The sequence below is a fragment of the Pagrus pagrus genome, assembly GCF_965226575.1.
Source record: "Pagrus pagrus genome assembly, chromosome: 4".
NCBI classification, from domain to species: Eukaryota; Metazoa; Chordata; class Actinopteri; order Spariformes; family Sparidae; genus Pagrus; species Pagrus pagrus.
This window is the reverse complement of record NC_140188.1, coordinates 23,492,878-23,518,945: the sequence shown is the minus strand read 5'-3', so window position 1 is coordinate 23,518,945 and position 26,068 is coordinate 23,492,878. Positions and strand designations below refer to the sequence as shown.

Below are 26,068 nucleotides of genomic sequence, written 5' to 3'. Positions count from 1 at the left end.
ATAAACATGACGCATGCTCCACAAGCATATTTAAATAAAACAAATAAGCCCACAACTGTCCCTCGATGGCTGTTCACTGTGTCTGTGACACATATTTTTGTCTGCATGGTTCATGCAGACTAACAGAGCACTTTGCAAGGCTGTAGCTGTCATTTAACACAGACACCATGCATACACACTGGTTGTTAACTCGCCAACAGCGATCATTTGAAGCTGTGTACGGAGAGGGAATTAAATGACAAAAAATACCGAGGAAGCTTTCAAATTGAAATACTGTACACCAGTCTAAAGTGATTTTACACCTACAATTCCCCTGCTCACACAGCTTCTGGCCTCATGTGATCTCCCGATTCACAAGCTGAAATAACTGTAAAGGGTAGTTTATCAGTGTTTCTTCGATGTCAAAATGTAACTTGTGATCATCATGGCACAAAGATGTCATGATAAAAAGAAAGCCTGTAAAGATGGAGCACTTTCCTCCCCCTACTATTAATTCCACCCATACTGTATGTCTTTCCCCAGGAAATGATTAATGCTTAAATTAAACACTCAGCTGCTAATTTATCAGGTACAGCCAGTGAGCACTAACACAGTCTAATGTTTATTCTGGTGCCATTAATATCCTGCGATTGGGGTGGACGAAAAAATTGAAGAACCTCAAAGTAGAATGCCATACAATTCAGCAGCACCTTGAACATGAATCCTTAATGGAGGTAAGACTTATTGCAGGAGTGTTGTATTGGACTGAAGTAGATGCACCTTGTTATGGTTAGTTGGTGCATAAATTTCATTACATTGTAATCAGATAGCAAGCCTTTTGCTGATGATCGAGATTAAGTTGCCTTGCCACAAACCGTAACGGCCACGTTATCTTTCTGTGAAACACATGTGAATGAGATATTAAGTGTCAGAGTATCAATGCATGCTTTGTTTGTATATATTGTATTGATGCAGATGCAGACATGGCTGGCTTAATTGAGGAGGAGCAGAAAGCTGTGTGCTATCTGCAGGTGTAGTATGAAATAAACAAATGTAACACATTACTGCCCTTTTAAAGGAATAGTTCACGCAAAAATGAAAATTCAGTCATTATCTACTCAGCCCTATGCCGATGGAAAGTCAGGTAAAGGTTCATAATCCACAAAAACATTTCTGGAGCTTCACAGCGAACTAGCATCGAAGCATGCTCCTAAACAACTGAGGTAGATGGGGACTTATTTTAAAACAGCTCGTCTCCAAGTCTCCAGAAGCCCAGAGATCCCAAATTGATTTGAAAATATGTTATTTACACAATTCCTGAGATGAAATCTTCACTGTAGCTGAAGCTAAAAGTGTTAGCACGCACCCCGTCTGAAGTGGGTGAACAAGCTCAACCGGGTTTCGAAGGTAAAAAATAACGTGTTTTCAAATCCAAATAAGCTGTATGATGATTTTTTTTTTTTTTTTACGTTTTAAAACAAGTGACCCTTTACTTCGGAAATGTTTTGTCGACTACGAAACATCACCTGACTTTCCATCAGCATGGGGATGAGCCGATAATTACTGAATTTTCTTTTTTCTGCGAACTGTTCCTTTAAAGGAACAAATTGGAATATTACACAATGAAAATATGTAATGGCTTAGCAGAAAAGTCACAAGATTTCAAACCTTTGCACAACTGAGATGTGTATTGTGCAAAAAGGTAAGTCGCTATCAACAATGTACTACTTTTGTAGATCTTCAGAAAAAAAGTCATCCGTCTCGGCGCTCTAGTGAAGCTACAGGCAGGCAATGGAAGAGAGGTAAAAACATTTATTTTGTCACATTTTCCTATACAAAAGCCCTTTTTCAAAAGGTATTACTTCATACATTGCAGGAATGACAATAATAATAATACATTGGTTAATTGTAAAATTATACACATATATATATATATTTAATATCCAAAATACATTGCATATACGAAGTAGCACAGATCCCTTTTCATTGATAATGCATGTGAAACATGGAAGTTAAGGGTACATTAGAATAGTTTCTTTATGCTACAAATTACATGTTCCCTTTTTTATTTGGTCTTTAAAGCTATAATTTTTCAGGAGAAGCTGGTTGTGGATATGAATACTGTTTGTATTATTTTGCATAAAATACCTGAAATTCTTTAATGCACAGGAAAAGCCACCGACTCCAGGGCCGTTTGGTATAATGCATCATAATCACATGTTGCATACAGAGTAAAGGAATCCCTGGCGACTGGATTATGATTCAAGCAGGCATTTGTGGTTTGGGGAATACAAGGAGATACCTTGAGTGCATAAAGGCACTTAGGATGTTACAACTGAATCTCAGAAATAATAACACTTACAAGAAAACAAAAATGTTAAAATGTATTGCCCAAATGTACAGATATAAAAAAAACAAAAAACGCTTAAAATGCTGAACAAACTACTTAGCAGAAATGGACTTTAAAGGTTTGCATTTTTGACCGAGGTCAACTCGTATTAATTCTCTTGACTTTTTATACTGTCACATATGAAAATAACTCTGCATAATTTATACAGTAAGTTGCTTTAATGCCTAGTTGTCTGATGCTTATAAAATAATAAAAAATAGGTCTGACAAGCGCACAGCGCTTGCGAATCTGAGGATTTCTTTGTTTCATCTCGTCATACTTTATTGGTTTTGTTCTCTGATAAACTACTTAGTCCCAAGTAATTTATTTTCTAAAAGGAAATACGTTTGCTATTAACAGCTTTGAACACCTGAAGATGGATATGTTTTGACATGACATTACTACACGAAGATGAAATCCAACTTGAGATTCATGTGCATTTTTGCTGGGCTTGAGATCAGTGAGATACTAAGATTCAAACACACATGCTGCTCTCAAACTAGGATCCAGCCCTGGTAAAATGCAACTTAACTGTCTATTAACGTGACTTACTGCCGAGCCACTTCTCTGTGCTGACCTATACGGTCCTGACTGGCCTACAAAGAGGAAGGAGACAGTGTGGCAGCTGTTAACGTCACTTCAAAATCAAAAACTGTCAGATTTCTGAGTGAAACATGGAGATGATGATTATGTATCTCGCTATGCATCTTAAGATGTAATGCTGTTTCGTCTATAATGAACAGAAAATATATGGTATAAAACAGCAGTTCAGGCACGGTGAGGGTTAGGTTTCTCATTGTGCCATACACTAAAACTGGATGCACTCATGGCACTGTAAGGGATAAAGGTCTTACTTTGCCAAAAGAAAAGGCACTTTTGTGTTTAAGATTCAGATATGTGCAGCAAACATGATGTTACAAATCAAGGAATGATTTTTTTTTTTTTTCGTCAAACAATTGAAAACATCTGACAAATTTTGATTTCGCTGCAGGGTATCCCCTATTTTTTTTTTTACACGCGTTTCACAAACCAGAAGACATTCACATTAATACTGACATGGTCGAGCAACAAAACATCTGGAAATGGCATGGCTGAAAGGCAACAACATGGCAAACATTTAATAGCCTGGTGTGTGGGCCCCCTGAAAACATCTGACCTGGGTTGAATTATTGTTGCAAATTACTTCAATTACATGTTGACTCAGCTTCCCCCGGCACGGTCGAGTCAACTGTACACATCGGCCATGTTGAACTCCACACACAGAAAGCATTTTCAGTAACTGAGTTGACCCAGGTCAGGCAAAACATACAGCGCTTCCTTCTCCAGCATTTAACTCTTCTCTAGCCTTCCAGTTTGGAGGATAAATTAAATCATGGATGGCATATTCCAGTTGCCAAATTTCATTCAGTGCTGAGAAAAGTCCATCTCTTTGAGAGCTCCTCCTTGTCCAGCGAATTCCAGAAGACTCTCCACACACACGTAAAAGAGTTGCAGATGGACAGACGAGCAGACAGTGGAAACAGAAGGCTAGATGTGGCGGGAATAAGAAACCCCGACGAAGATTGCTTTAAAGCATAATGTACATAATGTACTGTGGAGGATGTAGATTGAGACCCATAAACAATAGGCCCATGTCTGGCACTTTAGCGTGGCGATGAGGCAGACAGACGCACTTTGTTCTCCCTGTCCTCAGTCTTTGGTTTGGGAAGGTTTTGGAAAGGACACCCATAGGTGCAGCTTTTTTAGAGGATGGGAAAGTGAAAGGCACAGAAAACTCAGACGCACGTCCAAAAAACATAATCAAACAGTTGCTAGTCTTGTGAAAGGTAAGTAGTATTCCATTTTGGACCGTAGCATCCAGTTATTTATAGATTCTTACAAATAAACAAAAAAAATCTCCTTCAAATTTATCATCCTTCATTCAGGAGCAAAATTTCTTCCTCTATCAACTCAGTCTTCATCGTTTTGGCATCATTGGGAGTGCAGGTCAGCAATTGTGGACTTAGTTGTGGGTTTTAGAGGGTGATGGATGGTCAGAGTGGGGTTGTCTAATAGTAACTACCAAGGTGGGATGGCACATGGGTGTTAGGGTGGCGGGGAACGTTTGGGTTGGGGTAGATGCCAGCAGTGGGCGAGCTCCAGTACGGAGCGGTGGGTCCAAAGAAATTGGAGGAGGTGACAGGCATGGATGGAGGGTGTGGGGATACAAAGTTGACCTTCTGCTGGTGGGCGTGGTAGGAAGGCACATAGGCTAGGTCCGAGGGGTACTTATACATGGAGGACTCGGTGGGGTGCGGCTGCAGCGCCTGAGCGATGCCGTGGAAGTCGAACTTGTAGGCATAGCGCTTGCCGTGCACCTTGGTCATGATGTTTTTGTCATAGTAGTAGCGCAGCGCGCGGCTCAGCTTGTCGTAGTTCATGTTGGGCTTGCTCTTGCGCTCGCCCCAGCGCCGCGCCACCTCGTCCGGGTCCGTCATCTTGAACTCGCCATTGGTGCCCTCCCAGGTGATGCAACCGGCATTGGCGCTGTCAGACAGGAGCTCCAGGAGGAACTGCCACAGTTGGATCTGACCTGAACCTGATGGTGGACACAAACAGTGATCACATACACAGCCTCATCCAACTAAGAGCTCATCATTCACTGTTAACAAATCGATTGTCTATCCAGTAAGGCCTGCAGAAAAGGATGTTTTTGAGCAATGTTCACAACAGCTGGCTGTTGACAGCAGATAAAGATGAGTATGCACAAATGCTCACCTGGATTGGCGAGGCGACTACTGGTGGGACCCAGAATCTGGTAAGGATCTGTGGACAAAAGGAGAGCGTCGTTGATCTACAATCTAATTACTGTGGCGATATAATGGTATGTTACCCATACTAATTAGAGGAGAGTAAAACTTTAATGAAACCGAGGGGCACTGTCCTACACTGTCACCATAGATCATGGAGGTTTATAGTTATAGTTTTCCTTTAAAAACTAAAAGCAGATGGAACAAAAGATGATCTACTGTATATTTTTTGCTGCTACCCTTAGGGGGACTAAAACTCTGCCCTGATGGAAATATCTAAAACTCGACTTGTAAAGGATGTTGAGGGTCCAAACAATAGTCTGTGCATTTGAGGTGGCCAGTAATCTTACAGTGAGACTGCCAAACCAGTAAATCATTGAAATATAAATTAGTATAAACATTAATTAGTATGGAAGACTGAAGACAAAATAAACATGTCACTGAGCAACAGCTGATGATATTTTATTTAATTATAATCATTATAGAAAACCTCTTTATAAGTAAATAATAATAAGAGTAAATAAACATGTTAACATGTGAAACACTAAGGAAACGAGAGAGCACTATGTGGTAAAGTCTCAGTGTGTTTGGATTACTGTGCTCTGCACACCCTCTGAATAATGAGCTGACCAGGAAAACCAATTACACATGCTAATAGGTGTGTGGCTGGAAGGTAAGAAAAAAAAAATGCAAACACTAGTACACACTCGAAGCTTGTTGGTAGACTTCCAAACGGTCCATTATTAAATTGCTGATGAACCACTTGTAAACAATTGGGACCACTTTACTCTTGATCTGTGCTTACCTGCATCATAAACATTACCAATTTATCACAATGCACCTGTAAAATAAGCTTCACTAAAATCGAACAGGCAACCGAGCACACAGAGCAGCTTGGAAAATATAATTATCTGATTAATATAGAATAATCATGCTCGAGGGAGGCCAATATCCATGCTAACAGACTAGCTTTGAGCTATCTTCGTAAGATTTGTGCTGATAGCACATAGATCAAGAAATAGACTTTGTAGGTCATTACCTGGCTGAGCTCTGGGCTGCTCAGTGGATTTGGTCACATTCTGAGTCACCACCGGTGAGCCTGCAGAGAGAGAGAGAGGCAATCAGTTGAGGAGGAGAGCGAGAGAGAGAGTGAGTGAGAGAGACTTAGATATAAAAAAAAGGTTTAGAGACAACATCAGCAGGGTGGCTACAGATAACCAGGCTACATAAGTTGAAGGCACGTCAGCGGAGGTCCAAAGTAAATAAGGCAGTAGTTGGTGGCTGGATGGACTGTGTCTTCATGTTCTGACAACAGAGGCTGTAATCTGTAGGAGTCCGCCCAACACGTCTAGACTCTGTGGATGTTGGAACGGCCTCTAGTTTGATGTAGACTTAGGTTAAATAGCATTTGCAAATAATCTGCTGCACAGAAAACACAAATGATTGTAAAATAATGTCACATACTGTACATAAGATAATTTAAGTTACTCAGGAAATGTAGGTAGGTTTTTAATGGAAGTTTCTAAGATAACGTAGTGATCTTAAGTAAAACCACAATGTTTTTCTAAACCTAACCAAGCAGCTTTAGTGCCTCAACTAACCGAGTAGTTTTAGTACCTAAAACTAACCAAACTATGACAACACGATGAAGGTCATACGCTGCAATAGTCATGTTTTTTTGGGAACTGTGATACATGTCCCTTCGGGAGATGCGGACAATGGACCAGTTTTTTGGAGTACGTGTTGTTACAGCCATGCTTACCAATATTTTTGTCTCCTTACCTTTGCCACTGTGCATGTTGTTTGACCATCCTGTCCGCCGTACAGCATCATATGAAGGGTCTGACAAAGAGAGAGAAAAGAAGGGAAGACAAAGTTTGAGTATGTTTAATAAGAATTCCAGCTGCTTTTTTCAAAGAGGCGAAGAGTCCAATCTCTAAACTCGCCTGTTTATGAGACTACAGTCAGTGTCTCATTTCCTTGTGTAGCCACAGCAAAAACAGGGAGACCAGTGCCAACCGGCATCAATAAATCTATCAAAACATGGTTTAGGATGCCCTTCACCGGATATCTGGACATGGTAATGTGGTTTTGTTTGGCACGTTGTGATGGTTTTAATAGAGATGGCACAATCTTTGACAGAGGACAGTTGGTTGAGTAGCTTGCAACACTCAGACCACAAATAAAGGGACCGGTGCAAATTAGCGTACAGCAGGACAACAGAGACGCACACACAGACAATGCATGCACATGATATTCACCCTCATCCCTCTCCCAACACAAGCAGCTTTTATGAGGCCTTGACAACCAGCCAAACTGGCCCCGTTTGCATGGGTTCTACCTGCTGCGGTCCAAACCTGACTGAGTGCGAAGCTGGACTGCTTCCAGTAACAATCAATCACTCTGACACAAGCAGATAAAACAGAGGATGTATCCTCCCCCCTGGCAATGTCTCAAAAACACCCCGGTGTACTCACAGTGCACCTGGCCAGAACCCGTGATTGTCTGGATTATTGTGGGCTAAAACAGCTCAAACAGTTGCCAGAATACAGGGACATGTGATGCGCATTGTAGCCAGATAGGCGTTTCACTCTGTTGTGTGCAACATGCTATTCAGAGTGTTATCATGATCTGCAAATCTTTTTGTCAGCAGTGTTTCTCCCAGAGGGCAGCAGATAGAGACAGTGTAATGGTGATGACAGAGGTTGTTGCTGGGATAAGCAAGCTGTTAGAAGGTCAAGAGGCAATCCCATTTCCCATCACTGTAGGCGGAATATTCTAGAAGGGGGCTTATTAACAATCAAAGTTGGAGGTTTGAATCCCCCAGATTTTAAAAGAGCAAGACCCAACTCTGCTGCAACGACTTGGACGCCAATTTTTTGCAGAATCAAGTGCAAACACTGTGCAAACACGTAGCATGGAGTGACTAATAAACAGCATAATGTGCTCATGTGGTGAAAGTGTATCATAGCATTATGTTTTTACACAATATGCATGATTAATTATCTCAATAGATCATTGGCATGATGTGTTTTGACATTACAGAAGTGAGGGAGTGTGTTGATCCCACACTTTAAATGCATTCTCTGTGTGTATCTGTGTGTAGGTGTTTGTTTACCCAACATTAATATTTATGTGTTTTTGCAAATTATTCACCACCGTGTCCTAACCAGTGCATTCAAATAACTCATGTGCTGATGAGCAATAAATCATTGCAAAATACTTGCAGATTCACCGTACTGATATTCTGTGTGTTTACCTAAACTCTGCAGATCTTATGTATGGTAATTCATGTGACAAAAAAGTCAATTAATTTGTTATGTTAAACACTTCAAAGATGACTTGTTGTAAGAGTGGTGTTCTTTTCAGTGCCGCATACAGATGAAGGTGGCCGTCTTCATTCCAACGACACGTTTGGACATCCAGTGACATAAAATGCACCATCAGCTTCCGCCTCATGTACAGCCATCTCTAAACACTGTGCAATACTGCCCTCCTGTGGATCGGGACATATTGACATCTCAGCCTGTCTGAAAAAATCCCAACAAATAATAAAAAACACAGAATAAAACGTCGCCCTTATTTCTCCTAGCAGCACAACTGAACTCTATATTAAGCTCTCTAAAGCAAAGTTCACCTGGTAATCTGCCAAACATGTTGTGTTGTATTGTTTTGCTTATTTCATAATCCACTCAAGAAAGTGTAAAAACACTTCAAATCCAATTATCCGTCTTGTGTTACTTTCAAAAGATGTTTTGTTGCCTTGTTTTCCCTTTCCCTTACAGGCAGAATATCCACCAATGGGAAAACTTCCTGCTGCTCAGGGACCTCTTGATCTTTTCACTAATTTCTAACTTTTCAACTCTTAACCCCCGACGTTTCAGCAACGGGCCCGTTCCTGTCTGCAGACTGCGAGCCGGGCTCTCTGTGACTGAAAGGGCCGATGTTCAAAATGCGTAAGTGACATTAACTTATGGTAAGTAACATGAAGGATATGGGCCCACAACAAAGCATGAGAAAAGTGAATACATTTGAGTATGATCAAAAGAACGCAAGAAAGGAGAGTGTAATAGAGAGAAAGACACAAAGAGCGAAAGGAGGGACAAATAACAAGCGGGCTGCCGTGGCTCAGCGGGGCTGTCAGGTTCAATCTGGTGTGGGCCGGCAGGATAGCCAAGGAGCAGTGACTGGGGGAGAGTCCTGGGAGACTTGCGTTTCCTGCCTGCCTCGCCTGCAGACAACCTCTCTTTGTTTTACTGGCCCTTTTTTCCCCTCTACTCACCGCCAGCCCCCATCCACCCACCCACCTCCATCCACCCTCCACCACCCCGAAAAGAACACAACGGGGCTACCTCCATACGTGCAGCGAGCGGGCTACAAACAGCGAGGGGGACGGAGGGGAGGGGGAGGGAGAATGAAGGAGAGATGAGAGGGTAGGTGAAGGAGCCACAGCCAAAGAGAAAGGGAGATTACTGAGAAGCAGACAGGAGAAGATGGAGACAGTGACTAAGCGCATAAAAGAAGGCCTTGAAAGAGAAAGAGGAGACGAAGAAACTTAAGAGTGAGAGGAGAAAAAAAAACAAAAAAAAAAAAAACAGAGTCAGACGAAAACACAACTTTGGAATTTGAAAAGAAAACAATGGCAGCAAACTCTGCTACTGTCTGCTAGATGCCAAGTAATATGGGCTCATCCGCATTTTGAGATACCCTTGGGGTAGTTATTGGCAGCACATTACATTAACCTCCTAAACTGTTTCCCCTTTACCGGCGTGCAAGCGAGAATAGACACACTTCCAGGCTTCCACCGGTGTGTTCACTCCGTTTCGGGGGTTAACTGGAATGAGCGAAAAGGCGGCGGAAGTGGAAGCGAGAGCGCAGAAGAAGGAAGAAGCAGCAGAGGTAAAAACGAACAAAGCCCAAGTGGTCGGGGGTACTCAGGGCGAGCCAGCCACGCAAACACAGACACAGACCCGAATGTGCACACACAGAGCCGCCTCTTCCCAAACCCCCCTCTCCCTCCTTCATTTTTCCAGGCCTCGCTCTGACTGCGACTTGAGCCAGTTTCCACTCTGGTCTGGGGTGTGGTGCACGCTCCTGGGAGACTTCGACTGCAGGACCAGTTAGTCAAAACAAGGCCCGAGCGCTAGACAGAGAGGGAGAGAGAGAGACAGGGAGACGTGGAGAGCGACGGCGAGGGAGAGAAAGAACAACCGAGCAGAGAGGGAGAGACAGACAGAGAAAGAGAGGAGAAGGAGAGAGTCGAGCCGTGGACTGTTTTTAACCCAGAGTCTGAGCCAAGGAGAGAGACCCAGACAGGGTAAACTTTTTTTAATACCCGTAATACAGGTGCTTTAAAAGCCATCTGTGTGAGGACGGAGCCATAGGAGGAGGAGACTGATGGCAAAGTACAGGAGTTAGACACAGTGAGGAGACAGTGGGTGCACCAGAACAGAGAAGTGAAAAAAGAGCACACATAAAACATATCCATGCTTTTGCAAGGGCAGAGGTTATTTACTAGTTGACCATTTTCATCGGCGTTATTTTTAAAGACAAAATGTGCGTCTCTCATTTAATATTTTTTCTTGAAGGGGGGTGCGGAACTAAAAGTCGTAACCGTAAGAAAAAGCTTGACACGTAATGGCGCACTTGGAGTTGTGCTGCCACCAATAAATACATTCGCAGAGGTGAATCATCATCTCTCCTCATTCGCTGAGAGGCAGCGGAGAATATGAGCGTCCTCGCTGCAAATTTTAAAGATTTCACAGCAGCGGCGCAAACAGAAGCCGAAAAATTGAAACAGGTACAAAGGGGGGAAAAAGCTATATAATAAAAAAAACATTAGCACCACTTACTTAATATATTTACAACATACACACAGTCAAAAGCAATGTCAACACGTTCTGTAACACATGTCTGCACAAAGACATACAGGAACCCACCCACACACACATGCCTATCCACAGGCAAGTAGTAGACACAGACTTCAGATACACACACACGCACACACACCCTTTCATAGCTGCTGCATTCCGTGTTTTATATGCTCTCTTTTATTCATAACATTGCATTTTACACCGCAGAGTCTGGAGCAGATTAAGGGTTGTCTCCTGCTGCATGCTCCTGCTTACTCTACCCCAAAGAGCCTGAATGGTATTTGACTGTTCTCAAAAGGCAATATATGAACCTGAACATCTGGCAACGCTGATCTGAGAAAATGTTGATAAAGGCTTCTCCCGAAGAAAGGCCACTTTTATTGTCGAGTCACAACGTCCCAGCTGTGATTTTTAGCTTGCGTCACCTTTTCACTTAATTATCATTAAGACAGTAACATTTTGGAATATTGTCTGTTGTTATTAAGGAGTGGTGGAAAGTAACTTGAGTACATTTACTCAATTTACACTGTCCACTTTGATTTTCCATCTCTATCCACTACATCTTAGAGGCAAACATTGTACTGTACTTCTGTATGTTACTAATGACTTTTCAGATCCACTGTTTCGTATCGTTCCCGCCCAGTGAAAACAAAGTCTCTCCAAAGTTTCTGAATTTGATTTTTCCTGATAAACTGAAGGATGAATGGTCACTTCATGTCTGAAGAAAATTCCCCTACTTCTTCAGGTAAATAAACTATTTATAAACCTTCTTGAATTAGCTGGAAAATGCATCGTCAGAAAGCTAAAAACAGGCTGTTATTGTCGACTTTCGGGAGATCCGTGGCCCTCACAGAAGAGAGACATTACAAACATGTAACCTTAAAGGACATTATGTGCTGCTGTAGATTTAACTACAAAATAGCAGATAAGGTAGTTAAAAATGGTCTCAACCTTGAACACTACAGCAGTAAAATGCAAAGTATACATTAATGCAGTGATGATATTAATCAGATATGATAGGAAAACACTGACAGGGAACATTTTACTTCACAATGAGTACTTTTACTTTTTGATACTTCAAGCTTCTATTTAATTTAATACTTCACAGCGTGCTATTGTTACTTTTACTCAAGTTAAGAAATACTTCATAAATAAATTGCATCATTTTATGATGAATACAACAAAGCAGTTATAAGCAACATGATTAATGTTATATTGTATGGGTACCTATCTGATAACTTGGTTGTACTTCCCAATTCTTGAAAAGTCACCCTGTTGGAGACTTTCCTCAGCTGTACATTAACTGGGATCACGGGACACAACTAGAGGCGCAGTCGGTGTTACAGGAGCTCATAATAGAAGTCACCTCTTGTGAAAGGGAAATGCTGTTGAAGGGAGTGACCCTCTATTCCTGCCAGTCCAAATACCTGCCGCTGAGAACCAGGAAGAGCGGGGTCGGGGGGTGACTGAGCAGAATCTTATCTGGCCTGCCCATTGGTCTATTGGTATTGAAGCTGGGCGAGAACAAGCACACGGCCTGCTAACGCTCACCGCTGGGGCAGATAGAGAGAGGCCGAGGGCATTCTCGGACACTTATCAGACCTACTGTTTCCTCTCCTCCTGCCTTGATAGGGCCCCTCATCCTGTGAGCGAGGCTATCGCTGTTATTGCAGTCCTTTCTCCCGTCTCTGGTGGTGACACTATATAGCCGATGTAAAGGATGTGTAGCTTTTGTTTTTTTCTTGTACAGATACACAGTGCAGCCTTCGCCTAGTTCTGGTTGTGTCAGCACAAAGTAATGTTTGTAGAGTGAAAAGGTATCCAGAGGAAAGAGACAATCATTCTGAGCTGCTGTGGGCGTTGTTCTTAGAGACTCAGCTTGGCTTTTGCAAGGATTTGACAAGTGAAACATTGCAACAGGTCACATTTGACTGCTGCTTTTTTACTTCACCGCATATCTGTAGTGAGCAAAGACACCGAGCAGCTCACACAGTAAAGACACCAACAGAAAATCCATAGTAACATGTCTGTTAGGCTTTAACTCACCCCTAAAATCTTATTCAGAATTACAAAACCTCTCTCTCTAATGCGCCTTTCAAGAAAAAATATGTCAATATGACAAAAGAACAATAAAAAACCCAATATACATTGAGTTAAATTATTAAAGATCCCCTCCACAGATGTATTAAGGCATACATGAAAACTCTCTGATGTGTATCTGACATTGTTACCCCACTGGAATCCTCATTTCACAGGTTTAACAATTGTGTACACTGAATACAGGTCAAAGGCTTCCTAACTATTTGTGATGCCACAAATCATGCTCGTAGGCCGGCCTCTTAATGAAAGATTTTCCCTTTCAAATGTTCCAGTTAAAGCTTCGAATGTGAAAACAGCCTTCTAGTGTCAAACTGTGCACGTACATGACTCGACACAGTGAATCTAAGGACAAGAAGAAAAACACATTGTGTCTGGAGGGGGACTTTAAGTAAATCTGATTCACGTTCAAGTGAATTAGTGTTTTGTAGTGTCTCATACCCACAGCAGAGACCCACTCATACACTCGCACACTCTAGTCTGGTCTGAAGCGGCCAATCAGGCTCTTCCGCCATGTTTACCGCTCACATTGTTGCTTCAGCACCTGTCTCTCCAACAAACAGCCTCATTCACGTGTCTCACGTCCCGCTTCTTTTCTCATAATCGTCACATTCACCGTCTGCTCTCACCCCTGCTGCTGTGGACAGAACTCATCAGCACGCTGCTTTTGTCTTCCCGCTAATACGCCTCTGCGCTGAAGCCGCCTTTTCTGAGCTAACCGTGTGTTGTCACAGCGTTCAGGTAGCGGCCGTGAATAGCAGCCGCTTGGCTCTTATTATTTTTAACGACACAAAAGGTGCACCTGCGCAGAGCTTTGTCGGTGGCAATCAGTGCTTTGGATTTGTGTGAGTGGTCCGTGTTCTCAAGTGTGTGTGTGCACCGTCTGTGTATGCTGGCAGGTAATGTGTTTACGTCTTCCATTCCTCTTTTCATCTCAGGCAGTCTAACAACTCAACTCGCTCCCTTGATATAAGACAGTTACATCAACTTGAATACACATGCATATATATGTATAGTATAACAAGCATAAATAATTTAAAAAATGTCTCCCTACCCTCTTTGGCAGCCAGGCGTGGGGATGGGTCTGTGTGAGATGGTGTGTTGTAGGATAATGATGAGCTACCTGTAGTAAATGAGATAAAAAAAAAGAGTATCGTAAGACAAAACTGTATACCATCCATCAGTCGTGTAAAGCATAGAGACAAACAAATTACATCTAAAACTAGCATATAAAAAACTGGATGAGAGATATACTCGTTTTCATAAATTCTTGCATATGAGCATCTTTTGTTTAACAGCACACATTATACACTATTGGACTTTGTATAAGACTGTATGAGTTCAATAGCACAGAATTCAGACAGTAGTATTCACTCAGTAGTTTATTGATGTAGGCGACTGAAAATGAAAGAACTGAAATGAACAGCAGATAATGAAACTACAATGCGTGCATTTCATGTCACGTTCAGGGTGCCAAATTTGGCTCGCGCGCCGTACTTCAAGAAACTGTGGTTTAGAATTAGATCTTGCAGAAAAAGAGATGCAAATGTGTATATAAATGATGATTAGGGCTGCATTTTATGATAAAATAAAATCATACTGCCATTATTTTGACCAATATTGCATTTGTGATTAGTGGTACTGATCATTTTTGCATCCAAATTTTCATTTTCACTGAATCAATCTCATTAAGTCATGATGAAGTGACATATGTTGGGGTCTGAACCAAACAAACATGTTCTTCTCACATCTGGCAAACAAGCTTTGTAGGCCCCAGCATCCCTGCAGCACTACAGTACTTCATTATTATAATGCTGTTCTGTCCCACTTTAAGGGAAAATGTATCTCAGAGTCACCCGAATGCACCACTATCCTGAAGTCTGTGACAAAAGGCTCACAGGGCATTATAATAGCCAGCAGGTGGCAGTAGAAGGTCCAGCTCAATCACTGTAAAGCACCTCTATAGAGCCCTTTTTCATTTCTTGAATTGTGTTCCTGTTTTGTCTTGAAAAATAATCTCAGAAGGAAAATAATCCTTGACACATAAATCTAGTCCCAAATAAAAGCAAATCCAGCACAAACTCAGCTCATGAAATGTAGTAAAAAAACAAGACAGCCTGTCAGCATTTTAACTGCAAACCCTACTCCTGAATAATAAAGTCAGAGAGGCAAGACTGCATATGGCTGCCTATTCATTTCACCTTATGGAGCAGAACTCTGCGCTGCATTCCTCCACTTACACAGGCACCCTGGGCGGCACCAAAATGCTCTCTTAATTTTAGCTGCCCCCAGGCATAAATCAGCGAGTGGAAAAACAGACCCAAAAATGCACAGAGAAAACACAAGAGCAGCTACTACACGGGGAGCGCTGAGATTTAGCGCTGAGACGGCTACGGAGAGCTTCTCAGAAGGGAGGATGCCTTTTCTGAATGGAGCAAACAAAAAAAAACCTGAAGGCAAAATGGAATTTGTGATGTGCTTTTCTTGAGATTTGACGCAGGATGCTTACCTAACTCGCTGTGCTGCTGCTGCTGTTGGGGTTGGTGGGGGTGAAGGGGCCCATGGTGGCAGACTAGGGGTCTGTTTTTTTAGGGGGTGGCTGTGGCGGGGTGGGGGGGGGTTAGAGTCGGGTGCTCCACAAATGTATTCTAACCTCCCAACAGCCCACCCCTCCCATTTCTACCTACTCCACGGCACCCCCAAGGCTCTGGGTCTAGTTTAGAAACCTGGGGGCCTCAGAACAGGGGAGCCTTTGTATGAGGCCGGGTCCCTGCACAGCAATCAAACGCAGCTCCCCGTACAAAAATAATTCCACACGCAGAGTGTAAGCGCGCGGGGGCGAGCCACCAAAGCATCATCTTTGGAATGGGGGAGAAAGTGTACCAGAAAGATGAACAGACAGACAGACAGAAAAAAAAAAAAAATAGAGGGCGAGCAGGGAGGAGGAGGAGGAGGAAGGGGCTGTTAACCCTTTTCCTACTGTGTGCCACATATGTGGGCTGACCCAGACAGGCAAACAGGCAGCATTGCTGAGAAAACCTCAAACCGTCCCACAGAGAAATTCAGGCCTGCTGTACGAGAGCGAGTGAGCGAGGGAGAGAGAGACACCACAGCTGACAGTTCGGCGGAGGGAGCCTTGGCTGTGCTGCCTATTTATTTGGACGGCTTCTTCCTCTCTCAGAAAACAAACACGTCCCGGTAATCTGACAGCACAGTGGGAGGACTGGCCAGTGTTCAGCCTTGAAGACCCTCACTCTCTCTCTCTCTCTCTCTTCCCTCCTCAGCCACATCTGCTCGCAGTCTGCTCGATTACATAACATCCACAAACAATTTTCTTTTCTCTTCTTTCGATAACTGATGGCTCTTTCAAAAAGGCCCTGTCCTCCAGTTTGGCACGCCGACAATATTGACAGAGATCTTAAAGGGCTTGCTGAGCATTGTGACTGTCTTCCATCGGGGGCCCGGCTGTTTATTCTGTAGAGCTATATGATACCATTGCCTCAGACATGTGGTCTGAGCTTTGTCAACAAACTGAGGGTCCCAGTCACCCAGTTTTTTAGGCATCTTGCCACTTCAAGGGTGCCAAATGGGCTCCAGCCAGACGTAAGTCATCCTTTCAGCTCTATAGGATAAAGGCCACAGTAGCTGAGTAGCCAGTCTTCAGCCATAAATAGCAAACAAGAGAATTTCCAACAAGTCCTCCAAACCAAAAGGGATTATTTGTCATGAAAATCACCAGAAATCGCCAAGACACTGTTTTCTCAGAGCTTTTGTCAGGGGGTCAAACGCAGAACTCCATGTTGAAGGCTTGATGCTGAAATGCGTCATAGTTGTTTTAAAGTACTAACAAGGCCATGTGGTGACAACAAAGGAATTTCAATTATTCAAAAAGACAGTGCCTTGGAGTTTTCTTGTGATTTTTATGTCTGCACGTGTCCCTGTCCAAAGAGTGCCTCGAACAAACTCGAGGGTAGGAGTCCAGAAAATACTCCCTCGCGTTTTTTTTAAACATTATTAGTCATTGCCTCTCAGAATGACCCCTGTGAGGCTATTCTCAGCTGATAGACCCTACTGTTAAAAATGACATTGTTTGTTTGCAGTTACTTAAGAAATGTAATTAATTACATTACTCATTTCTAGAGTATATCCATTACGTTGCTGATTACTCATGCGAGACCATCTTTGTCCATGCGGATCCAATGTTTAAATCAAATATTCCCACAGACTGCCTACAGCTTTTCAGCAACAGCACTACGAGTGTGGCCCTGCTGTTTTCTTCTTCACTGTACGAGCTGTGAGCTTCATCCTCAGGCGCAGTCTGTGGAAATACTGGATTTAAATGTTGGTTTTCACGACAGGAAACGATGTTCTCACATCTCTCAACACTTGTGAGGTCACAAAAATACCTTTGAAGATTTAAACTGCTGCCAGATAACAAACAAAAACTATTTGTATTTTCTCTTAGTTTTTGCTGAGAAGTCCGTGTAACCAGGTCACAGAGTAATGTACCGAGCGGCAAGGTTACCAATGGTGCTGGTGATGACTGAATTTATTCTTGAATGAATCACCAGTGGCTAGCATTGGCAGCTTATCAATGACGACACAACATTTTCTAAATGAGACAACACTGGAGTGACCTGGGGTCACATCACTCCTCTCCTCCTCCTTTTTCTTTGGCACTAAGCTAACATGTGGCACACCATTCTGTCACTGAAGGGAAACCAAACTGAGATCAATGCTTCCAGTAAGATGGTGGACAAACGGATCGGACAGTACTGTATTTACTGACTTTGTTATTTCTTACACTATTCAGTATTGCAAAAAGTAATCACATTACTCTAACTCTTTACTAAGTAATGCATTACTGCCAAACACTCTCCGTCAGTGACTTTATTCCGATCTGCTACCACAAAGGGTTTGGTTCAGCTTAGGCACAAAATCGTGGGTATGGTTAGAGAACAACTGTGGTTTGGGTTTTAAAAAAGCCAACATTAATTCATGGTCTGTGACTGGGTATGAACTCACATATGAAATTCAAATGGACTACACACCCGTCCCACACCACGACCTCCACCTTGCTTTCTGCCTTGCTACATAAAGGGCACACCACTTCCCGCATTGGCATCGAGTGTTGGCATTGGACGTTGATCTTGTGGTGTGGAATTGTCCAAAATGAACATAATTCCTAGGCGGATATTCAAGACTGTCCTCACCAGAGAATGACGTAATGGGTTGTGCGCTTCAATTCCTAAAATGACCAAAAAAATGCAGCATGATGTAGTATGATGTTTTTATACAGTAGCTCAACAAAACCGTTTAGTAAGGAGGCTCTGGTGGAGGGGTGGATCGACAAATTGTATCAACTCGACACGTTTGCCTGACCTCGAAGACTTTAGTATGCCTGAAAATTGCTGCAACTAATTGTTTGAAGAATGACAAATCTATCCTGCTTATTTTCTCACCCTCTGATCAATCACTGCATGGAGTGGTTCTGAATTTCTGATTGTCAGATACGAAAAAGTTACAGAAATCCATAATAAAAAAATCTGTTCAGGCACAGTTCAACCATCTGGCAAGCACCTCTGTTGCAGCATACTGGCACCGTTATAATACTCTAACCATAACTCGTTTGCTGTCGCCACAATTTAGTATGGTAGTATAGATGTCTTGCTTTTCTCCAAATATAATGGTATGAGATATCACTCAGCTTGTGGTGCTCAAAGAGCCACAAGAAAACATTTCAAAAACTCAACAGCAAAGCCTCTTTCAAGAAATCATGACCCTGTTACTCAAGATAATCCGCAGACCTTGTCGTTTAAGAAGAAACTATTTACTTTCCGATGCGCATTGCACAATAGGAAGTTTGCATCTACTCAAGGATGTCACAAGCAAGAGCCTCTCACGAGTGCCATCTACTTCCATTACTTAAGGAAGACTTCTCATTGGCCGGTTTCTTCAAAATCCGGCAACTCAAAACAATCTAGATTGATAAATAGCCCAAAAGGTAAGAGGAACAGCATGAATAATATGTATGTTTAATTTTGGAAATGGACTGTCCCTTTAAAAACATCACTGACTGAAATCCAAGGTTTTACAGAATAGCCCCATATCAACATACTTAACTGGCAATTGGGCTGAAAGTAGCTCCAATTATAATGGTCCTCTAAGCAGCTAGCTTAAATTACAGCTGAGCTCATCACAGTGTTTACATGAATAGCAACTGCTTATTATCCACCTCCACTTATGCTAATGTGATATGTACATACATTCCTCTAAGTGTCTGGACCCAGGCAGTCGAGTGAGCAGCCACAAAAAACTGCTCTGTAATGGTGGCTAACAGCAGACAGCTAACAGTAAAGGGCGCAGAGCCAAGCAGTTGAGCCCCTCTGCACCAGTGATAATCTGCCAATAGAAAGAACTAATGCATGGGGAGCTCAATAAAAATGTTGTGAGGGGAGAAAGGGGAGAGAGAGAGAGAGCTCTCCAGACCTCCTTTTTCCCTACTCAGCCTTCGAGCCCAGATGTTTATGGTCTGTATAAACTATTGAGGGCTCGAGAATGTCCCCCACTCTGGAGCGAGCAGCAGCAGCAGTGCAGAAGCCCAGACTTATCACTCTCCCTCTCATGCTCCCTCTCTCTTTCTCCCTCTCTCTGTCTTGACTCCCTCGCTGTAAATCCATCCAGACACACAAGCAGCGGCGACAGCTGGGAAACAGAACTATTGCTATTCTCCAACGGCACTCAATCATGACCACCTCGGACCGTTTCCATGCACTTCTTAAAAAATAGTTCAACCCCCCCCACTTTTTTTTTTTCGATCTCACACCCGCTTTCTATAACTGTTTCTCTTGCTCACAGCCTCCTGCCCTTGTCCTCAAATAACTACTGTAAAATCTATCTGTCAGGGATATATTTCTTCAGCCTGTTGCTATGTTTCTTCAGATCCACAGTAGATTTGCTCTCAACGCTCTCGTCTCGTTATTTTCCCTCCTCACTGTCTCACTGCTGTCTCCCTCCTCTTGCATCGCCGCGTGTCCGAGGATACAGTCTTTCGTTGTCTGAGGTTTCTTTGCTCGGCTCCCTCTCCAGCACATGTGGTATCAAACCGACCTACATGGGTGCGATAAAGCAAACAGTCCGCGGTCCCTCCCTGACAGACTAATTTGAACAAATTCTCAAATTGCACCCCAAATTGAAAGCACATTGGGGTGCGGGCGGCCATCACTTATAAAAATCTGGATAAGTGACCAACAATGAGGCCAAAATAATGCATGGGCAACTACCCTTGTTACTGCAAGCAGCTGGGTAGCCAGACAGATGTTCAGATTGTGCCAGCGGTTGCACCAGTGTGGATGTCTGGGCGATATTTCTGCGCATGACGTGGCAGGAATGTTTTGTTATGGTATGGCTGTAGGGTGGGGAAGTGTGTCCTTGCCCCGTGCCGAGTGTACACGCAGGGCTTAATGACTCTGAGGAATGTTGATCAGAGGTTCAATAAACAAAACCAAAGCACACATGATGCACACAGATGTGTATAAAATGATTGCAGTACCCCCTTGGATCATCCATTCTTCAGAGGATGTTGGGGGGTAATATGGGGCAGAGTGGTGAATGGGGTTGGAGGAAGACATCACGTGACCTGTAATCACTAATACTTCCAGGACTTGGCTCAGTTTTTCCCTCCCTTTCTCTTTTTCTGTATTCTGGAAGCTCGGCCAAGCTCCAGCTCTCGTGAGTGAAGCCAGAGGTCTATTTTCTGGACGGGGTTACTCCTCGTCTGTGATTGTGTTTGTTTGTGCTGCAGGGGGAAAAGAGAGAACGGCTTTGGTTTCCAAATCATCAGCCCTGCAGGGTCTGCATAAAGCCTCGACTCTCCTCCTCTTCCTCCTGCTTCTCCTCCTCCTTCTCGGCCTTCCTCAGATGTTCATTTACTAACATGGTTCCCCTTGCCCTTAGGCTCCCAGTGTCAATAATACACGCTGCTCGCTTCCCAGAGAAGCTGCCCCAAAAACAGGTCAGTCAGTCCAGGCACGGGACGCGAGCATTCATCTTTTTGATTGTCGGGAACAGATCCAAAGCAATTTCAACTGGCAAGTGGAGAGGATTCCCGAGACATCTCTTCTGTCTCCAAAACACACAAGGTCTAAATCAAAAAAAGGGCAACGATGGGCAGAGTCGCGGCGCAGCACGCCTAAGCCGTGGCTAAGTCCCGCAGCCAGTGGCCATAATGAAAACTGCTCTGCGGAGCGTGCCCAGTGGCGGTCAGACAGATCCACCCGCTGCAGCGCTGCACAATGAGGCTGTTATACTCATGACAAGCATCTCTCTCTGCCCAGACGCTGTGCATAGAGAAAACTGTTGACACCCACAAAATACAGTTCCCATTACATCACGCCGAGGCCCATCGCAATTTCTTGGGAGCAATGTTAAATTTAGTCGAGCCATCAGTCACTCCACCCAACGTGGTGTCATGATATTCTGCAGCCGCAGCAGAGGCAGCTCTCTCTATTTTAAAGCACAGAATGCAAAGAATTCAAAGATGGGACAAACTGTTCTCTGTATGTCCAACAATCACTTTACTCATTGCTTCAGCTGCTTATTTTTACATTAAACATCAGGCATACCTACTGTCTGAAGCAGACATCACTGTGTATTCAAACCAACAGCCACGCCAGATGTTACTTCTTATAATAAAACGTAATTTGCATACTGCCTCAGAAAATTCCCCGCCGAAACATATGAAGCGGGATTGCACCGAGGAACTCTTCAAAGGTAAGAGGCTCAAATTTAGTTGCCTCCATTTCAAATTGCAGATCAACTTTCTTTGCTGTGCTCAACACACAGGCCAGGCACGATTCCTGAGGCAATGCACCTGGGCTTCATCTCGCTGGACCATGTGGAGCAAGGCGCTGTGAAGTCAAGTGGGGGATGTAGTCGATGGTTATCTCGAGACGGGAAAGAAACCCTCTTGGTTTCCACAACTCGGCTTATTACTGGGTAGCCATTATGGAGAAATGAGTTTCCAGTAAAAGCAATTTCATTGTTTATTGATGGTAATGTGAGAATAGTGCGGTGACATAAAAAAAAAAGTGTCATGTTGTTTGCCCGGGTTTGGCGTTTTCTTCACTCTCACTTCTCATCCAAAAGTCTAGAACAGTATATGAAAAGAGGCCTGTGTATTGACTGAAAGTTGATTTTGACTTCCATTCTTTGGCAAAGATGGATGCCAGCGCAGACTTCAACTGAAGCACAAACAGCAAGATGTACCGCAGTTCTCATCAAATATACTGTCCTTTTACTTCAAAAGCCTGATTATCTTCAGTGTTCTGATTATTTTTCTATGACTTTTTTATCTTTTGATTCTCAAACAACATTTCATCCATGTATCATAGTATATCCTTAAGTAAATCTTGATTGCAGGACATAAAGGCTATAGAATAATGACACGGCTGGCATTTAGATTGGTTCCTCACAAAACTCGCTTTCACTTTGCAATTTTGTCTGCCACGAAATCTCACGGAAAATGAAGGCTGACTGGCGATCCAGCCAAGCACCATTTCTATCTGCTCTTCATGTCTCCATTATACGCTCGATGAATGAATAGACCCACAGTTTTATCCTGTGTTGTTGGTAGTTGCTACTCTGAGGGAAAATGGAAACGATCCAGTTGTCTTCGCGACAGCAGCACCAACAATAATACCGCTTGGAAACACTAGGAGGGGAGTTGTCTGTTTCCACTTTTAAAGTTGCACAAAGTGTACTCACTTTCCCTGAGGTAATTGAGATGAGAGAGAAGCACTTCGGCATTGTACATGCTGGTGAGCCGGAGGAAGTCGTCCTTGCCCATCTTGCAGAGCTCTTTGCCGTCTGTGTTCTGAAACATGGACGTGTCGATCTCTAATAGGCCGTACTCCTTGATGGCCCACTCGAGCCACTGGCGCACATGGTCCTGGGACCACAACGACGGGTCTGCAGGAAGACAGAAGAAGAAGAAGAAGAAGAAGAGAGGAAGTTAATGGACTTCGAAACAATAGCTTCTGGACAGACGCCAGAGAAGGCAGTGGGGAGAGCCTCGTATTTAACTAAGGTAAAGAGAGGGAGAGACAGGAACAAATTGGAAACAGAATCTTGTATCAGAAGCAGACCTTGTTCAGATACTTGTAAAAACTTGATCTTATTTTAACCACATGGATAGGGTTTGCCTTCGTGGGTTGACTCATATAAGGTTTCAGGTAAATAATCTTTCGCAGTACTTTTCACTCTGAAATCCCTTCCTGTGATTGTTCAAAATCTGTGGTATGATTTGCGTCGTCCCAAACCTTAACCCTAACCCATATGGCAAGAAAGCAATATAAAAACAAAAGCAGTATTTCTAGACCAAGTCTGATATACTGCACATCCAATGTGGAATCCAAACCCCAAACTTACCACTAATGGTTAAGGAGTGGCCACCATGTGGATCTCCTATTAGGTTAATAGATGAGAGGCCGTTTTGCATCAGGCATCAACACTTCAACAGCCCTTAAAATGGAAAACTGAGCAGGGCTCCATTTGATTTTAATTAAATGAATCACATATGCTCATTTTTGGGAAAATACAGTCATTCTCTTTGGCTCTCTGGCTCAAACCTAACGACCCAATCAACATTAATATCACTTTTCTACAGGCTATAACCCTGAAACTCCACTTGTTACCACCCCAACTGTGTTATGTTACTTACTGAAGGATCAAATTCGTGAGACCAGTGAAGAAATATATAGGTCTGGCAGACAAACAGACACCTCTACCTGCTCCCATGAGTGACGTAAAGCACTGAAACAATGCTTTACCCCGTGAACCAGCTAAATAGAAATGGGACTCATAAAACATTTACAGCTCTGGCAAACTCTGACCAAAACAGAGGAGTGATTCTGTCTGTAATCACAGCAGCAAGACAGGAAAAACATAACAATTTGCACCTGCATAAATATGCAGTGAATAAACAGAATATATCCAGCTCTACACTGTCAGAAAGCTGTCCTCACCTGCAGGTACGATGACTCTCCTCTCATTGGTGGTCATGTTGGGGGGAGGGGCATTCTTCTCATCCATGTAGTTTCCATAGTTCATCTGAGATGTGTCGTTACCCCCCACCAGCTTATTACATTTACCCACACTGCAGTCCACTGGAGACTCCCTGCTACACAAACACACACAGACAAGAAAGTTGTGAAAATATTATCAGCAGACAAATTGGGTGTTGTTGGTTTTTCTTTTCCAGTCATTGACTTTGGCAATGGGTATTTAAGCCCTACAATGGCCAGGGCCAAGTAAACAAAGATTAGAAGCAAAAAGCTGTGGTAAAGAAATTGCCCGTTGAGTGACAAATGTCAACATTTATCAGTGGCAGTGATCAACACCAAATGTCTAATAAGTCTAATAAAGATAGATGTAAACTCAGAATTATAAGACACAGGAAGTGGTTGTCACGCAAATACCTGGATCCATTCATGTGCTCATATTCTCTCTTTACATTGACCCGCACTGGCTGGTTGATCCACTCCTGCTGTGGGGGTAAGGGGTTGATTTTGTGGGTCTGGCCGTAGTCCTGTGCGCCAGATGCAGTCATGTCTGTCTTGGGGAGAGGGGCAGCAGCAGCGTATGGAGGCTCAAATAAGGACTGGTCTTCACTCACCACTGATAGCGCCTCCTGTAGGTGGAAGGAACAAATACTTGGTATGTCTTTCTCAAGATACTGTAGCCAAAACACACTTTAAATAAATACTTATATGATATTGTGGGAAATGTGCTTATTTGCTTTCTTGCAGGCAGTCAGATGTGAATGTCAGCACCACTCTTAAGGTTGTCCATTTCATATAAATGTTAAATCTAGCAGCTATTTAGCTTAGCATAGCATGAAACCTGTACGCAGGGGGAAACAGCTAGCCTGGTTTTGATCCAATTGTTACAAAACACAACCCAAAGCACCTCCTAAGTTCACTAATTAACACATTATAGTGCTTTTCTTTACAAACGCTGAAGTTTTTTTTTTTTCCTGGAGTCTAGGAGACTGTTGTACATAATAAAATATATGATACAAGTTGTTACTTAAAGAGATTTAGATGTGCTGCCAGGTGATTTATTTTACTTTTGAACAGGTGCTAAGCTTAGCTAACACTCTCCTGGTTGTAGTTTCATATTTAAAGGTGCAGTGTGAAGGATTTAGTGGCATCTAGCGACATGGTTGCAGATTACAACCAACTGAACACCCCTCATCTCATCCTAAAAACGAGCCCTCTCCACAGTCAGTGGTTTGTCACTTCTGGGCTACTGTAGAAACATGGCGGCGCAACATGGCAGACTTTGTGGAAGAGGACCCGCTTCCTCTGTAGATATAAAATGCTCATTCAGAGGCCACAAGAACACAACAATTATTGGTTTCAGGTGATTGTACACAAAAGAAAGACATAATTATGAGTATTATATTCCATTTCTGCCCCTAAATACTACACACTGGACACTTTAAAAGCTAGAGTGTGGTATCAATCTCCTCTTTTAACTCAAGAGAGCGAAGAGGCGTATGTATCCCAAAATGTCAAACTGTTTCGAGTGGGAAGACGTACAGTAGTCTCATAATGAGACTGATAAGAATGCACTCACGCACACGAGCAAATGCAACCCTCTCAGTTGACACAACCCAGAAACTTGTGATGTCAAATTTTCAATCTCTTGTGTATTTTTGTTTACAGCAATTATGTGCAGTTATTGGTCATATCGCAGTCTGGCATCCAAAGTCGTTTGTGTTTACAGCCCACGTAGCAACTGCAGCTTCCTGTTGATGTTAGGACAACTTCAATCATGCCCACGGCGAGTGAGACAGTGTTGTACGCCTAGGTGCTGTGCTGGTGTACTGACATCAGTCAATCAGTACATACATACAGCTGTTCGACCAGTATTTGATT

At 43.0% G+C, this 26,068-nt stretch overlaps 1 protein-coding gene across 8 annotated transcripts in view; it reads right to left on the bottom strand.

The window, feature by feature from the left end:
• Positions 1-1,776: 1,776 nt before the first annotated feature.
• The window catches only part of fli1 (Fli-1 proto-oncogene, ETS transcription factor), a 34,790-nt gene continuing 10,498 nt past the window's right edge, over positions 1,777-26,068 (bottom strand). For 4 of the 8 annotated variants that reach the window (XM_084350585.1, XM_084350587.1, XM_084350589.1 and 1 more), the window contains 8 exons: positions 24,605-24,816; positions 24,152-24,306; positions 22,893-23,096; positions 14,182-14,250; positions 6,940-6,999; positions 6,197-6,256; positions 5,126-5,173; positions 1,777-4,946 (listed from right to left, as the gene is read on the bottom strand). In XM_084350585.1, the coding sequence (XP_084206711.1) occupies positions 4,417-4,946; positions 5,126-5,173; positions 6,197-6,256; positions 6,940-6,999; positions 14,182-14,250; positions 22,893-23,096; positions 24,152-24,306; positions 24,605-24,816 (1,338 nt within the window). In that variant the 3' untranslated portion in view covers positions 1,777-4,416. The remainder of the gene's footprint in view (positions 4,947-5,125; positions 5,174-6,196; positions 6,257-6,939; positions 7,000-14,181; positions 14,251-22,892; positions 23,097-24,151; positions 24,307-24,604; positions 24,817-26,068) is intronic. The other 4 variants (XM_084350586.1, XM_084350588.1, XM_084350590.1 and 1 more) reach the window with 2 other exon arrangements.